Source organism: Pseudophryne corroboree, chromosome 1, assembly GCF_028390025.1.
Source record: "Pseudophryne corroboree isolate aPseCor3 chromosome 1, aPseCor3.hap2, whole genome shotgun sequence".
Classification (NCBI taxonomy): Eukaryota; Metazoa; Chordata; class Amphibia; order Anura; family Myobatrachidae; genus Pseudophryne; species Pseudophryne corroboree.
In genome coordinates, this window is record NC_086444.1 from 1,244,670,784 (window position 1) to 1,244,689,668 (window position 18,885).

At 39.9% G+C, this 18,885-nt stretch overlaps 1 protein-coding gene across 1 annotated transcript in view; it reads left to right on the top strand.

The window, feature by feature from the left end:
- LOC134931831 (mucin-2-like) overlaps positions 1 to 18,885 on the top strand; it is a 121,222-nt gene that overhangs the window by 88,041 nt on the left and 14,296 nt on the right. Inside the window, exons 6-9 of the mRNA XM_063925586.1 lie at positions 3,172 to 3,249; positions 6,092 to 6,243; positions 13,830 to 13,884; positions 18,717 to 18,791. Coding sequence (XP_063781656.1) covers positions 3,172 to 3,249; positions 6,092 to 6,243; positions 13,830 to 13,884; positions 18,717 to 18,791 — 360 coding nt within the window. The remainder of the gene's footprint in view (positions 1 to 3,171; positions 3,250 to 6,091; positions 6,244 to 13,829; positions 13,885 to 18,716; positions 18,792 to 18,885) is intronic.

The following is an 18,885-nucleotide window of genomic DNA, read 5'->3' on the forward strand; positions in this document are numbered from 1 at the left end:
AGGTCTGTGATTTGATTGGAGAGACTGGCACTTGGTCTGTGATTTGATTGGGGAGACTAGCACTGGGTCTGTGATTTTATTTGGGAGACTGGCACTTGGTCTGTGATATGATTGGGGAGACTGGCACTGGGTCTGAGATTTGATTGGGGAGACTGGCACTGGGTCTGTGATATGATTGGGGAGACTGGCACTAGGTCTGTGATATGATTGGGGAAACTGGCACTGGGTCTGTGATATGATTGGGGAGACTGGCACTGGGTCTGTGATATGATTGGGGAGACTGGCACTGGGTCTGTGATTTGATTGGGGAGACTGGCACTGGGTCTGTGATATGATTGGGGAGACTGGCATTGGGTCTGTGATTTTATTGGGGAGACTGGCACTAGGTCTGTGATATGATTGGGGAGACTGGCACTGGGTCTGTGATTTGATTGGGGAGACTGGCACTGGGTCTGTGATATGATTGGGGAGACTGGCACTAGGTCTGTGATATGATTGGGGAAACTGGCACTGGGTCTGTGATATGATTGGGGAGACTGGCACTGGGTCTGTGATTTGATTGGGAGACTGGCACTGGGTCTGTGATATGATTGGGGAGACTGGCACTGGGTCTGTGATTTGATTGGGGAGACTGGCACTGGGTCTGTGATATGATTGGGGAGACTGGCATTGGGTCTGTGATTTTATTGGGGAGACTGGCACTAGGTCTGTGATATGATTGGGGAAACTGGCACTGGGTCTGTGATATGATTGGGGAGACTGGCACTGGGTCTGTGATTTGATTGGGGAGACTGGCACTGGGTCTGTGATATGATTTGGGAGACTGGCACTGGGTCTGTGATATGATTGGGGAGACTGGCATTGGGTCTGTGATTTTATTGATGAGACTGGCACTAGGTCTGTGATATGATTAGGGAAACTGGCACTGGGTCTGTGATATGATTGGGGAGACTGGCACTGGGTCTGTGATTTGTTTGGGGAGACTGGCACTGGGTCTGTGATTTGATTGGGGAGACTGGCACTGGGTCTGTGATTTGATTGGGGATACTGGCACTGGGTCTGTGATTTGATTGGGAAGACTGGCACTGGGTCTGTGATTTGATTGGGGAGACTGGCACTGGGTCTGTGATATGATTGGGGAGACTGGCACTGGGTCTGTGATTTGATTGGGGAGACTGGCACTGGGTCTGTGATATAATTGGGGAGACTGGCATTGGGTCTGTGATTTTATTGGGGAGACTGGCACTAGGTCTGTGATATGATTGGGGAAACTGGCACTGGGTCTGTGATATGATTGGGGAGACTGGCACTGGGTCTGTGATTTGATTGGGGAGACTGGCACTGGGTCTGTGATTTGATTGGGGAGACTGGCACTGGGTCTGTGATATGATTGGGGAGACTGGCACTGGGTCTGTGATTTGATTGGGGAGACTGGCACTGGGTCTGTGATATGATTGGGGAGACTGGCATTGGGTCTGTGATTTTATTGGGGAGACTGGCACTAGGTCTGTCATATGATTGGGGAAATTGGCACTGGGTCTGTGATATGATTGGGGAGACTGGCACTGGGTCTGTGATTTGATTGGGGAGACTGGCACTGGGTCTGTGATTTGATTGGGGAGACTGGCACTGGGTCTGTGATATGATTGGGGAGACTGGCACTGGGTCTGTGATTTGATTGGGGAGACTGGCACTGGGTCTGTGATTTTATTGGGGAGACTGGCACTAGGTCTGTGATTTGATTGGGGAGACTGGCACTTGGTCTGTGATTTGATTGGGGAGACTGGCACTGGGTCTGTGATTTGATTTGGGAGACTGGCACTGGGTCTGTGATATGATTGGAGAGACTGGCACTAGGTCTGTGATATGATTGGGGAGACTGGCACTGGGTCTGTGATTTGATTGGGGAGACTGGCACTGGGTCTGTGATATGATTGGGGAGACTGGCACTAGGTCTGTGATATGATTGGGGAAACTGGCACTGGGTCTGTGATATGATTGGGGAGACTGGCACTAGGTCTTTGATTTGATTGGGGAGACTGGCACTGGGTCTGTGATATGATTGGGGAGACTGGCACTGGGTCTGTGATTTGATTGGGGAGACTGGCACTGGGTCTGTGATATGATTGGGGAGACTGGCATTGGGTCTGTGATTTTATTGGGGAGACTGACACTAGGTCTGTGATATGATTGGGGAGACTGGCACTGGGTCTGTGATTTGATTGGGGAGACTGGCACTGGGTCTGTGATATGATTGGGGAGACTGGCACTAGGTCTGTGATATGATTGGGGAAACTGGCACTGGGTCTGTGATATGATTGGGGAGACTGGCACTGGGTCTGTGATTTGATTGGGAGACTGGCACTGGGTCTGTGATATGATTGGGGAGACTGGCACTGGGTCTGTGATTTGATTGGGGAGACTGGCACTGGGTCTGTGATATGATTGGGGAGACTGGCACTGGGTCTGTGATTTCATTGGGGAGACTGGCACTGGGTCTGTGATATGATTGGGAAGACTGGCATTGGGTCTGTGATTTTATTGGGGAGACTGGCACTAGGTCTGTGATATGATTGGGGAGACTGGCACTGGGTCTGTGATTTGATTGGGGAGACTGGCACTGGGTCTGTGATTTCATTGGGGAGACTGGCACTGGGTCTGTGATTTGATTGGGGAGACTGGCACTGGGTCTGTGATTTGATTGGGGAGACTGGCACTGGGTCTGTGATATGATTGGGGAGACTGGCACTGGGTCTGTGATATGATTGGGGAGACTGGCATTGGGTCTGTGATATGATTGGGGAGACTGGCACTAGAGCTGCAGTATAATTAAGGAGACTGGCAGAGAGTTGTGACTCCCCTGAGAATGAGTCGGGAGGTCTTCTGCTATAAGTTTTAGCCTGTTATGTTATTACAGGCAGGAGGTGACCCAGGAGGTGTTATGCTATTTTGTTACTCTTTCAGTTTGGAAATGTATGTACACAGAGCCTGATTCATGTTTGTAAGTAAAGCAAAACATCAAGCAACTGTGATAAACCATGCTGCACTGCAGGTGGGGCAGATGTAACGTGAGAGAGTTAGATTTCAGTGGGGTGTGTTCAAACTGATCGTGACACACGGCACAGTACAATACAGACTATATCAGTATTAATAATATCTACCCCCTTCCAGGGTACAAATTACATGAAGACAAACCCAGCGATAGAGATGAAGTTCAGCCGGAGAGACGCCTTCTGGCAGAGATCGGAGGTGAGGAGATGCTGTTATTACATGACCCTAAACATAATTAGATTGCTACCAAGGAGGGACAATTTTATTACTTTGTAATAACGTAATACATAATAACTAATATAATGCATGATACCAGGAGTACCTCATGGCAGGCACTACCGCCTACCGTGGACAGCACAGTGGCCAACCATAGGTACTTTATGATGGTGACCAGGGGTGTCTGGGCAGAATTGTCCGTGGTAACAGACAAGTGACACTGGCTCACATCACATCCACATACAGTGCAGGAGGTACCAGACGCATATCCAACAGGTCAGTGCAGAGTTCCATAGCTTGCATGGGATATGGGAGCTGGAGACCCACTACAACACTTGACACATCGCCTCACCTGGGCTTGTGACATCGCTAATTAGACCCTGGAGGATGGCAACATGTGACATGGTCCAATGAGTCATGGTTCCAGCTGATGGTAGGGTTTAGATAATGTGCAGACCCCATGTACCCCAGTACAAAGCATCATACAGGCTGGTGGTGGTTCAATAATGGTGTGGAATGTGTTCACGTGTCATTGGTTGGGTCTACTGGTCCACCTGAACACGTCATTGACCAGTAACCACTAAGTTACACGGCTTGGTGACCATTTGCAGCCCTTCATGGACTTTATGTATACTCAAAAAGATGAAATACTCCGATAGAATAATACACCGTGTCATCAGTCCCACGTTGTCCAGAACTGGTTGGAGGAGCATTCTGGAGAGTCCGACAACTAGTGTAGCCACCACGTTCACCCAACATTAACCCAACTGAGCATTTATGGGATATGTCGGAGAGGTCCATGTGCCTACAAATATCAGGGAGCTGTGGGTAGCTATCCAGACAGCATGGGTCAGCATATCTCCAGAGGTCTTCCGTTCACTTGTGGAATCGTTACCACGTCAACATACTGCACTTTGCCAGGTGGTGCAGGGGTCCTCCAAGATACTAGGCACCTTTCCCATGACTTAGTCTATAACATAATGCATAACATCATACATAATATATAACTCTATATACAATATATACATGCTGCAGATGCCTCCTGCACCACTAGTGATCCCACCTGTGTCCTAGAACGCAGCATCAGATCAGGCACCCACCAAGCCACCCGCTTGTGGCACCCATGGTGCTGAGCAAGCCACCCATCGCAGAGGTCAAAGGTCAGTCACTGACAGTCTGCTGCTGACCTGTGTCACAGGATCCATTCGGGCACGCTCAGAACGGGTCCTGCACATTATCAAAGTACCAAAAATCAATACATTGCGACCATGGGCGCAGCTTTAACCACATCCGAATCAGGCCCAGTAACATCATATATAATAACATAATATATATCATATTGCATAACCTGGGCTTCACCCACTCTGTGGAATGCCCTCCCACGCACAATAAGACTGTCCTCTAGTCTCCAAACCTTTGAACGTTTCCTAAATACTCACCTCTTCAGACAAGCCTATCAAATTCCAGTCCCACCCACATAACCTTCAGTGCTTCCCTATCTAATTACATCCTCTGTAGAGTATTCATAACATCACATATCTTGTCTTTCTTTACTCTCACACCCTCCCGACCTTGGCCAACATTGCTGAGTGAAAATATCATACAACCCATTAAGAACCCAACAATCTGGTGGACCATTATGCAATAGGTAGCATCTATCCTTGTGTATCAATGTCTATTTCCCTATAGAGTGTAAGCTTGCGAGCAGGGCCTTCCTACCTCTATGTCTGTCTGTTTTTGCCCCGATTGTTCTTTTGCTGTTGTTGTAAATATAATTCTCTATATAGAATAATAACATAATACTGTATATAGCATATTGCATAATAATATAATACTGTATATAGTGTAATAATGTATATCATATTGCATAATAACATAATTTATAGCATATTGCATAATAATATGATACGGTATATAGCATAATACTGTATAAAGCATATTGCATAATAACATAATATATGGCATATTGCATAATAAATAATAATATACTGTGTATAACATATTATATAATTACATAATATATAGCATATTGCATAATAATATAATATTGTATATAGCATATTGCATAATAACATAATATATAGCATATTGCATAAAATATACAGTAATACTGTAAATAGCATATTGCATAATAATATAATACTGTATATAGTGTAATAATGTATATCATATTGCATAATAACATAATTTATAGCATATTGCATAATAATATGATACGGTATATAGCATAATACTGTATAAAGCATATTGCATAATAACATAATATATGGCATATTGCATAATAAATAATAATATACTGTGTATAACATATTATATAATTACATAATATATAGCATATTGCATAATAATATAATATTGTATATAGCATATTGCATAATAACATAATATATAGCATATTGCATAAAATATACAGTAATACTGTAAATAGCATATTGCATAATAACATAATACTGTATATAGCATTTTGCATAATAACGTAATATATAGCCTATTGCATAATAATATAATATTGTATATAGCATATTGCATAATAACATAATATATAGCATATTACATAATTACATAATATATCGCATATTACATAATAATATAATACTGTATGTAGCATATTGCATAACATAATATATAGCATATTGCATAATAATATAATACTGTATATAGCATATTGCATAATAGCATAATACTGTAGCATATTGCATAATAACATATTACTGTGTATATCATATTGCATAATAACATAATACAGAAATATAATACATAACAATATATACAGCAACGTTATAAGATAAATGGTAAAAGTGCTGTGTGCCCTCACTGATTGCAGAGAGAGGAGGAGAGGCGGAAGGAGATGGAGCGGCTGCGGATACAGGAGGAGCGCATCGCGCTAGAGAGGGAGAGAATACAAAGAGAGAGAGAGGAGGAAGACGAACGAGAGCGCAGGATTCAGGAGAAGGAGCGACTGGTGAATGAGCAGAGGTGACACTGCAATACTGTATATTACATCAGCTAATACACAGGTTATTATTACACCATCTAATACACAGGTTATTATTACACCATCTAATACACAGGTTATTATTACACCATCTAATACACAGGTTATTATTACACCATCTAATACACAGGTTGTTGTTGTTATTATTATTATTATTATTATTATTACACCATCTAATACACAGGTTGTTGTTATTATTATTATACCATCTAATACACAGGTTAATATTATTACACCATCTAGTACACAGGTTATTATAATTAAACTATTTAATACACAGGTTATTATTACACCATCTAATACACAGGTTAATATTATTACACCATCTAATACACAGGTTATTATAATTAAACTATCTAATACACAGGTTATTATTACACCATCTAATACACGGGTTATTATAATTAAACCAACTCATACACAGGCTATTATTACACCATCTAATACACAGGTTGTTGTTATTATTACACCATCTAATACACAGGTTGTTATTATTATTACACCATCTAATACACAGGTTGTTATTATTCTTATACCATCTAATACACAGGTTAATATTATTACACCATCTAATACACAGGTTATTATAATTAAACTATCTATTACACAGGTTATTATTACACCATCTAATACACGGGTTAATATAATGAAACCAACTAATACACAGGCTATTATTACACCATCTAATACACAGGTTGTTGTTATTATTACACCATCTAATGCACAGGTTATTAATATACCATCTAATACACAGGTTGTTGTTGTTGTTGTTGTTGTTGTTGTTGTTGTTGTTATTATTATTACTACACCATCTGATACACAGGTTATTATTACACCATCTGATACACAGGTTATTATTATACCATCTAATACACAGGTTATTATTACACCATCTAATACACAGGTTATTATTATACCATCTAATACACAGGTTATTATTACACCATCTAATGCACAGGTTATTAATATACCATCTAATACAACTAATACACAGGCTATTATTACACCATCTAATACACAGGTTGTTGTTATTATTACACCATCTAATGCACAGGTTATTAATATACCATCTAATACACAGGTTGTTGTTGTTGTTGTTGTTGTTGTTGTTGTTGTTGTTGTTATTATTATTACTACACCATCTGATACACAGGTTATTATTACACCATCTGATACACAGGTTATTATTATACCATCTAATACACAGGTTATTATTACACCATCTAATACACAGGTTATTATTATACCATCTAATACACAGGTTATTATTACACCATCTAATGCACAGGTTATTAATATACCATCTAATACACAGGTTGCTGTTATTATTATTACACCATCTAATACACAGGTTGTTGTTATTATTATTATTACACCATCTGATACACAGGCTATTATTACACCATCTAATACACAGGTGGTTGTTATTATTATTAAACCATCTAATACACAGGTTGTTATTATTATACCATCTAATGCACAGGTTATTATTACACCGTCTAATACACAGGTTATTATTACACCATCTGTTACACAGGTTATTATTATTACACCATCTAATACACAGGTTATTATTACACCATCTAATACACAGGTTAATATAATTATACCATCTAATACACAGGTTGTTATTACACCATCTAATACACAGGTTAATATAATTATACCATCTAATACACAGGTTGTTATTACACCATCTAATACACAGGTTAATATTATTACACCATCTAATACACAGGTTGTTATTACACCATCTAATACACAGGTTGTTGTTATTATTATACCATCTAATACACAGGTTATTATTACACCATCTAATGCACAGGTTGTTATTATTATTGTTACCCATGAAATACACAGGTTATTATTACACCACCTAATACACAGGCTATTATTATTACACCATCTAATACACAGGTTATTGTTATTATTATTATTATTATTATTATTACACCATCTAATACACAGGTTGTTGTTATTATTATTATTATTACACCATCTAATACACAGGTTGTTGTTGTTGTTATTATTATTATTATTATACCATCTAATACACAGGTTAATATTATTACACCATCTAATACACAGGTTATTATAATTAAACTATTTAATACACAGGTTATTATTACACCATCTAATACACAGGTTAATATTATTACACCATCTAATACACAGGTTATTATAATTAAACTATCTAATACACAGGTTGTTATTATTACACCATCTAATACACGGGTTATTATAATTAAACCAACTCATACACAGGCTATTATTACACCATCTAATACACAGGTTGTTGTTGTTGTTATTATTATTAAACCATCTAATACACAGGTTGTTATTATTATACCATCTAATGCACAGGTTATTATTACACTGTCTAATACACAGGTTATTATTACACCATCTGTTACACAGGTTATTATTATTACACCATCTAATACACAGGTTATTATTACACCATCTGTTACACAGGTTATTATTATTACACCATATAATACACAGGTTGTTATTACACCATCTAATACACAGGTTGTTATTATTATTATTATACCATCTAATACACAGGTTGTTATTATTACACCATCTAATACACAGGTTGTTATTATTATTACACCTTCTAATACACAGGTTATTATTACACTGTCTAATACACAGGTTATTATTACACCATCTGTTACACAGGTTATTATTATTACACCATCTAATACACAGGTTATTATTACACCATCTGTTACACAGGTTATTATTATTACACCATCTAATACACAGGTTATTATTACACCATCTGTTACACAGGTTATTATTATTACACCATATAATACACAGGTTGTTATTACACCATCTAATACACAGGTTGTTATTATTATTATTATTATTATACCATCTAATACACAGGTTATTATTACACCATCTAATACACAGGTTGTTATTATTATTACACCTTCTAATACACAGGTTATTATTACACTGTCTAATACACAGGTTGTTATTATTACACCATCTGTTACACAGGTTATTATTATTACACCATCTAATACACAGGTTACTATTACACCATCTGTTACACAGGTTATTATTATTACACCATCTAATACACAGGTTATTATTACACCATCTGTTACACAGGTTGTTATTATTATTACACCATATAATACACAGGTTGTTATTACACCATCTAATACACAGGTTGTTGTTATTATTATACCATCTAATACACAGGTTATTATTACACCATCTGTTACACAGGTTATTATTATTATACCATCTAATACACAGGTTATTATTACACCATCTAATACACAGGTTGTTGTTATTATTATTACACCATCTAATACACAGGTTGTTATTATTATTACACCATCTGATACACAGGCTATTATTACACCATCTAATACACAGGATACTAGTACACCATCTAATACACAGGTTGTTGTTGTTGTTATTATTATTAAACCATCTAATACACAGGTTGTTATTATTATACCATCTAATGCACAGGTTATTATTACACTGTCTAATACACAGGTTGTTATTATTACACCATCTAATACACAGGTTATTATTACACCATCTGTTACACAGGTTATTATTATTACACCATATAATACACAGGTTGTTATTACACCATCTAATACACAGGTTGTTATTATTATTATTATTATTATACCATCTAATACACAGGTTATTATTACACCATCTAATACACAGGCTATTATTATTACACCATCTAATACACAGGTTATTACACCATCTAATACAGAGGTTGTTGTTGTTGTTATTATTATTACACCACCTAATACACAGGATATTATTACACCATCTAATACACACGTTATTATTATTATTATTATTATTATTATTATTCCATCTAATACACAGGTTGTTGTTGTTGTTGTTGTTGTTGTTGTTATTATTATTATTATTATTATTATTATTATTATTATTATGCCATCTGATACACAGGTTGTTGTTATTATTACACCATCTAATACACAGGTTGTTGTTATTATTATTATTATTATTATTATTATTATTACACCTTCTAATATACAGGTTATTATTATTACCCATCAAATACACAGGTTATTATTACACCATCTAATACATAGGTTACTATTATTAAACCATCTAATACACAGATAATTACACCGTCTAAGTACACCATCTAATACACAGGTTATTATTACACCATCTAATACACAGGTTATTATTACACCATCTCATACACAGGCTATTATTATACCAATACACAGGTTATTATTACACCATGTAATACAAGGATTTGTATCACACCACCTAATACACAGGTTATTATTACACTATTTAATACACAGGTATGTACTACACCATCTGATACACAGGTTATTATTACGCCATCTAATACACAGGTTATTATTACACCATTTAATACACAGGTATTTACTACACGATCTGATACACAGGTTATTATTACACCATCTAATGCAAAGGTTATTATTACACCATCTAATATCCAGGTTATTATTACACCATCTAATACACAGGTTATTATTACACCATCTAATGTCCAGTTTATTATTACACCATCTAATACACAAGCTATTGCACCATCTTTACACAGGTTATTATAACATCACCTAATACACAATAATACACATGGTATTGAAATTACACATTTTATACACAGGTTATTGTTCTTATTACACCATCTGATACACAGGCTATTATTATACCATGTAATACACCAGTTGTTATTATGACACCATCTAATACACATGTTAGTATTCTTATACCATCTAATACACTGGTTGTTGTTCTTATAACACCATATGATACACATGTTGTTATTATTACATCATCTAATACACAGGATATTATTACACCATGTGATACACAGGCTATTATTATACCATCTAATACGCAGGTTGTAATTATCACACCGTCTAATACAGAGGTTCTCAAACTCGGTCCTCGGGGGCCCACACAGTGCATGTTTTGCAGGTAACCCAGCAGGTGCACAGGTGTATTAATTACTCACTGACACATTTTAAAAGGTCCACAGGTGGAGCTAATTATTTCACCTGTGATTCTGTGAGGAGACCTGCAAAACATGCACTGTGTGGGGTCCTGAGGACCGAGTTTGAGAACCTCTGATCTAATACAAGGATTATTATCACACCATCTAATTACGCAGGTTGTTATTACACCATTGAATACACAGGTATTACTATTTACTACACCATCTGATACACACATGTTATTATTACACCACCTAATACCCAGGTTATTATTACACCATCTAATACACAGGCTATTATTATTATTATTATTATTATTATTATTATTACACAATTTAATACACAATTTAATACACAGATTATTACACCATCTAGTACATAGGTTATTATTATTCATCTAATACACAGTTTGTTATTATGACTCCATGTAATACGCAGGTTGTGATTATTATTACACCTAATATACAGGTTGTTGTTCTTATTACACCATCTGATACACAGGATATTATTATACCAACTAATGCACAGGTTATTAATACACCATCTAATGCACAGGTTATTATTAAACCATCTTATACACAGGCTATTATTTCACCATCTAGTACACAGTGTGTTATTATTTTGACACTATCTAATACACAGGTTGTTGTTATTATTTACATTACACTATCTAATACACAGGTTATTATTACACCTTCTAATGCACAGGTTATTAAACCATCTAATACGTTGGTTATTATTCCACCACCTAATACCCAGGTAATTATTACACCATCTAATACACAGGTTATTACATAATCTAATACACAGGTTATTATTACACCATCTAATACACAGGTTGTTATTATGACACCATCTAATATACAGGTTGTTATTACACCATCTAATACACAGGATATTATTACACCATCTGATACACAGGCCATAATTATACCAATACACAGGTCATTATTACACCATACAATACAAGTATTATTATCACACCATCTAATACACAGGATACTATTACACCATCTAATGCATAGGATATTATTATTAGACCATTTAGTACAGGTATTATTATCACACCATCAATACAGGGAATAATATTACACCATCTAATACAGAGGTTATTATTACACCATTTTATTTAAAGAGGTATAACACCATCTAATACACAGGATATTATTATCACGCCATCTAATGCATAGGATATTATTATTACACCATCTAATAAACAGGATATTGTTATTAGACCATTTAATACAGGTATTATTATCACACCATCTAATACATAGGTTATTAATATTTCCCCAGCTGATGCCCAGGTTATTATTACACCATCTAACTGACAGGTGATATTAATACGACGTCTAATACACAGTTTATTATTTCACCATCTAATACACAGGTTATTATTACACAATATAATACACAGGATATTATTACACCATCTGATATACAGGTCATTACACTATCTAATGCACAGGTTATTATTACACAATATTTATACAGGATATTATTACACCATCTGATATACAGGTCATTACATTATCTAATGCACAGGTTTTTAATTACACCATCTAATACACAGGCTATAATTATACCAAAACACAGGTCATTATTACACCATATAATACAAGGATTATTATCACACCATCTAATACACAGGTTATTATTACACCATCTAATACACAGGTTATTATTACACCATTTAATACACAGGATAATATTAAACCATTTTATATAAAGAGGTATAACACCATGTAATCCACAGGATATTATTATTATACCATCTAATGTATAGGATATTATTATTAGACCTTTTAATACAGGGATTATTATCACACCATCTAATACAGGGAATAATATTACACCATCTAATACACAGGTTATTATTACACCATTTTATATAAAGAGGTATAACACCATCTAATCCACAGGATATTATTAGTATTACAGCATCTAATACAAAGGATATTATTATTAGACCATTTAATATACAGGGATTATTATCACACCATCTAATACACAGGATATTAATATTACACCATCTAATGCACTGGTTATTATTACACCATCTAATTGACAGGTGATATTATTACACCATCTAATACACAAGTTATTATTACGCAATCTTATACTGTACACAGGTTATTATTACACAATATAATAAACAGGATATTATTACTCCATCTAATACACAGATTATTACACTATCTAATGCACAGGCTATTATTACGCCATTTAATACACAGGCTATTATCACACCATCTAATACACAAGATATTACATCATCTAATACACAGGTTATTATTACACAAATGTAATACACAGGTTATTACACCATTTATTATACAGTGTATAACAGTCTGTAACGTGCCTATTTCATACTCTGATACACAGGTTATTACAACCTCTATAACAGTCTGTGAAGCCCACCTACAATGTGACTCTCTGTTTATTACTCATTACACTGCCTGACCATGGCACAGCCATATATAAATTATTGGGGGTTAGTGCAGGTGTCTGTGATATACTCTGTATAACCGCATTACCCCAGTGCTCTGCCTCTTGTGTCTCCACAGGAAGCATCAGGCGCAACTAGAGGCCGAGCAGCGGAGGACAGAGAAAGCGCGGTGGGTGAGTCTCATATATCATTACAGTCAGTCCGGGCATAGGGGGGTGTGACCGGATGGTCCCGTACGAAGAAAGCCCTCACCGCTTCGCGTCCCGTCCCCAATCACAGAATGGAGATTCAGGTCACACGAGACCTGGTCACATATGGGATTCCCGCTTACCGTCAATAACCGCCTGTTCATGACTCCACCCACTGCACAGTGGGCGGGTACTACGCTGCCACCACCAGACACCCTGCTGTGGCGTCTGGGACCACGGTTTTGCTCTGTATGCATCGACACGCCGTCTTACCACACCTGTGTGGTATTGACGTATCTTCACTAGTCGCTTGACTAGGCCTTTACCCGGCAGCTGGAGGCGGAGCTTGGAGACACTGGGTACACCCTGGACAGCCGGAAAACGGAGATAGGTTTCGCCTAGCCCTGCAGGTCACAAGATGAAGCGGTCTTCTTGAGGCAGATTATGTTTATTTGCAATAGTTCTAAAGAGAACTCTTCCCTATTGCTATGGGCAACAGCAATACAGCAAGATGTTCACAGCAGAATGAAAATGGTATAATGCACTTTTCATAGGGCAGCAGCCCTCCTTTTTATCCTACTCCAATACACACTACCACAGGGGGTAAGCCCACCCTGTTGCTCTCCAACCAATCAGGTTATCTCACAAAATATAAATAAATACATTACATTTTAAAAGGATTTAAGTGCATGAAGCAATTTCCTCCTTCCTGTCACACACAAAGTTCTTGTAATTTAAACATGAATCTGCATCCTACCTAATTCTGCCTAGGAAATCTTACATCAAACTGTTGTTAAACAAAACCCACTAGTTTGCATTCATAAAACACAACGTGATTAATGTTACTGTCTCTCTCTCACCTCCATGTAAAACCAGTTTTGGCTTATCACACAACAGGAGGTGCTGGAAACACAAACAGTCTTCTCTCCAAACTTTCATTTGTATCTCAAAGAAAATGTTTGGCCACCAAAAGCCACCAATTGTCACCTATTCACTGCTGGAGCTAGGACAATTACCATACGACTGTCTATGCACAAGTGTCTCAAGAACAATTGTCAAGGCCTTTGTAGAAACAAATTACCTTGTACTTTTCTCATAAGTGCTCTGTCCCTGCAGTTCTATAACTGTCCATCATTCTCCAACTGCGTAGCGATATAACATATGACACATTATTAAACATATTTTTAAACAGTCCGCGCCTGACACCGTAAGTATATATAACAGTGGCGCCAAGCGCCTACTGTCCTTAAAATGACACCGGGCAATTTAAGGGTTAACTCCTTACGTGCCGTGGCCGCCATTATCCATGTGGCCGCCAGGGGGCTATATAACGGCTCCATCTGTCACGCCCGATATAAAGTCTTACTCTTGCACTTTCCTCAGACTTCCAGTATAGTGGCCACGTATGCACATCTTACCCCCATACTAGGCACTGGCAGGGGTCAGCTCACCCCCATCCTGGGCACTGGCAGAGGGCATTCATGTACAGAGCAAACTAAAAGGAACATACCTGCCTACCCGGTATGTACTGCTACCCATACCTCCACTGATACATACTGTACCTCCCTGGTGTGTACTGCTACCCATACACTGTACCTCCCTGGTGTGTACCGCTACCCATACCTCCACTGATACATACTGTACCTCCCTGGTGTGTACTGCTACCCATACACTGTACCTCCCTGGTGTGTACTGCTACCCATACCTCCACCGATACATACTGTACCTCCCTAGTGTGTACCGCTACCCATACCTCCACTGATACATACTGTACCTCCCTGGTGTGTACCGCTACCCATACCTCCACCGATACATACTGTACCTCCCTGGTGTGTACCGCTACCCATACCTCCACTGATACATACTGTACCTCCCTGGTGTGTACCGCTACCCATACACTGTACCTCCCTGGTGTGTACCGCTATCCATACCTCCACTGATACATACTGTACCTCCCTGGTGTGTGCCGCTATCCAAACCTCCACTGATCCATACTGTACCTCCCTGGTGTGTACCACTACCCATACCTCCACTGATACATACTGTACCTCCCTGGTGTGTACCGCTACCCACACCTCCACTGATACATACTGTACCTCCCTGGTGTGTACCAGTACCCATACCTCCACTGATACATAATGTACCTCCCTGGTGTGTACCGCTACCCATACCTCCACTGATAGATACTGTACCTCCCTGGTGTGTACCGCTACGCATACCTCCACTGATACATACTGTACCTCCCTGGTGTGTACCGCTACCCATACCTCCACTGATAGATACTGTACCTCCCTGGTGTGTACCGCTACCCATACCTCCACTGATACATACTGTACCTCCCTGGTGTGTACCGCTACCCACACCTCCATTGATACATACTGTGCCTCCCTGATGTGTACCGCTACCCATACCTCCACTGATAGATACTGTACCTCCCTGGTGTGTACCGCTACGCATACCTCCACTGATACATACTGTACCTCCCTGGTGTGTACCGCTACCCATACCTCCACTGATAGATACTGTACCTCCCTGGTGTGTACCGCTACCCATACCTCCACTGATACAAACTGTACCTCCTTGGTGTGTACCACTACCCACACCTCCACTGATACATAGTGTACCTCCCTGGTGTGTACAGCTACCCATACCTCCACCGATACATACTGTACCTCCCTGGTGTGTACTGCTACCCATACACTGAACCTCCCTGGTGTGTACCGCTACCCATACCTCCACCGATACATACTGTACCTCCCTGGTGTGTACTGCTACCTATACACTGTACCTCCATGGTGTGTACCGCTACCCACACCTCCACTGATACATACTGTACCTCCCTGGTGTGTACCGCTACCCACACCTCCACTGATACATACTGTACCTCCCTGGTGTGTACCGCTACCCACACCTCCACTGATACATACTGTACCTCCCTGGTGTGTACCGCTACCCATACCTCCACTGATACATACTGTACCTCCCTGGTGTGTACCGCTACCCACACCTCCACTGATACATACTGTACCTCCCTGGTGTGTACCGCTACCCACACCTCCACTAATACATACTGTACCTCCCTGGTGTGTACCGCTACCCACACCTCCACTGATACATACTGTACCTCCCTGGTGTGTACCGCTACCCATACCTCCACTAATACATACTGTACCTCCCTGGTGTGTACCGCTACCCACACCTCCACTGATACATACTGTACCTCCCTGGTGTGTACCGCTACCCACACCTCCACTAATACATACTGTACCTCCCTGGTGTGTACCGCTACCCACACCTCCACTAATACATACTGTACCTCCCTGGTGTGTACCGCTACCCACACCTCCACTGATACATACTGTACCTCCCTGGTGTGTACCGCTACCCACACCTCCACTAATACATACTGTACCTCCCTGGTGTGTACCGCTACCCATACCTCCACTGATACATACTGTACCTCCCTGGTGTGTACCGCTACCCATACCTCCACTAATACATACTGTACCTCCCTGGTGTGTACCACTACCCATACCTCCACTGATACATACTGTACCTCCCTGGTGTGTACCGCTACCCACACCTCCACTGATACATACTGTACCTCCCTGGTGTGTACCGCTACCCACACCTCCACTGATACATACTGTACCTCCCTGGTGTGTACCGCTACCCACACCTCCACTGATACATACTGTACCTCCCTGGTGTGTACCGCTACCCATACCTCCACTGATACATACTGTACCTCCCTGGTGTGTACCACTACCCATACCTCCACTGATACATACTGTTCCTCCCTGGTGTGTACCGCTACCCATACCTCCACTGATACATACTGTACCTCCCTGGTGTGTACCGCTACCCATACCTCCACCGATACATACTGTACCTCCCTGGTGTGTACCGCTACCCACACCTCCACCGATACATACTGTACCTCCCTGGTGTGTACCGCTACCCACACCTCCACTGATACATACTGTACCTCCCTGGTGTGTACCGCTACCCATACCTCCACTGATACATACTGTACCTCCCTGGTGTGTACCGCTACCAATTATTTATTTATTTATTTATTTACCAGTTATTTATATAGCGCACACATATTCCGCAGCGCTTTACAGAGAATATTTTGGCCATTCACATCAGTCCCTGTCCCAGTGGAGCTTACACTCTATATTCCCTACCACATGTACACACACACACATTCACGCTAGGGTTAATTTTGTAGGGAGCCAATTAACCTACCAGTATATTTTTGGATTGTGGGAGGAAACCGGAGGACCCGGAGGAAACCCATGCAAGCACGGGGAGAATATACAAACTCCACACAGTTAGAGCCATGGTGGGTATCGAACCCATGACCTCAGTGCTGTGAGGCAGTAATGCTAACCATTACACCATCCGTACCTCCACTGACACATACTGTACCTCCCTGGTGTGTACCGCTACCCATACCTCCACTGATACATACTGTACCTCCCTGGTGTGTACCGCTACCCATACCTCCACTGATACATACTGTGCCTGCCTGGTGTGTACCGCTACCCATACCTCCACTGATACATACTGTACCTCCCTGGTGTGTACCGCTACCCATACCTCCACTGATACATACTGTACCTCCCTGGTGTGTACCTATTTCCATTTATTCTTCCACTGATCAGGAGCCCTCTCCCCCCCCCCCCCCCCTCCCACTGGTACGTAGCCCTCCTGATAATCCCACATCCCGATAGACGTTTCCACTGGCGTCTCCGCCCCCTGTGCAGGTTGGCTGCTGGTTATAGTGTAACCTGTGGATTCTTCTATAACAGATTCAGCAGCAAAAGGAATTTGAGGAGGAGGAGCGCGGACGGTTTAGGCGCAGTCAGTCTATTGAGATGGCCGCAGTGAGTATCTCTATGTACTTCCTCAGTATTGGGAGTAGAGCATTGCAGTTTTAATGAATGGAGAGAACACGCAATATATCTATATATATATATG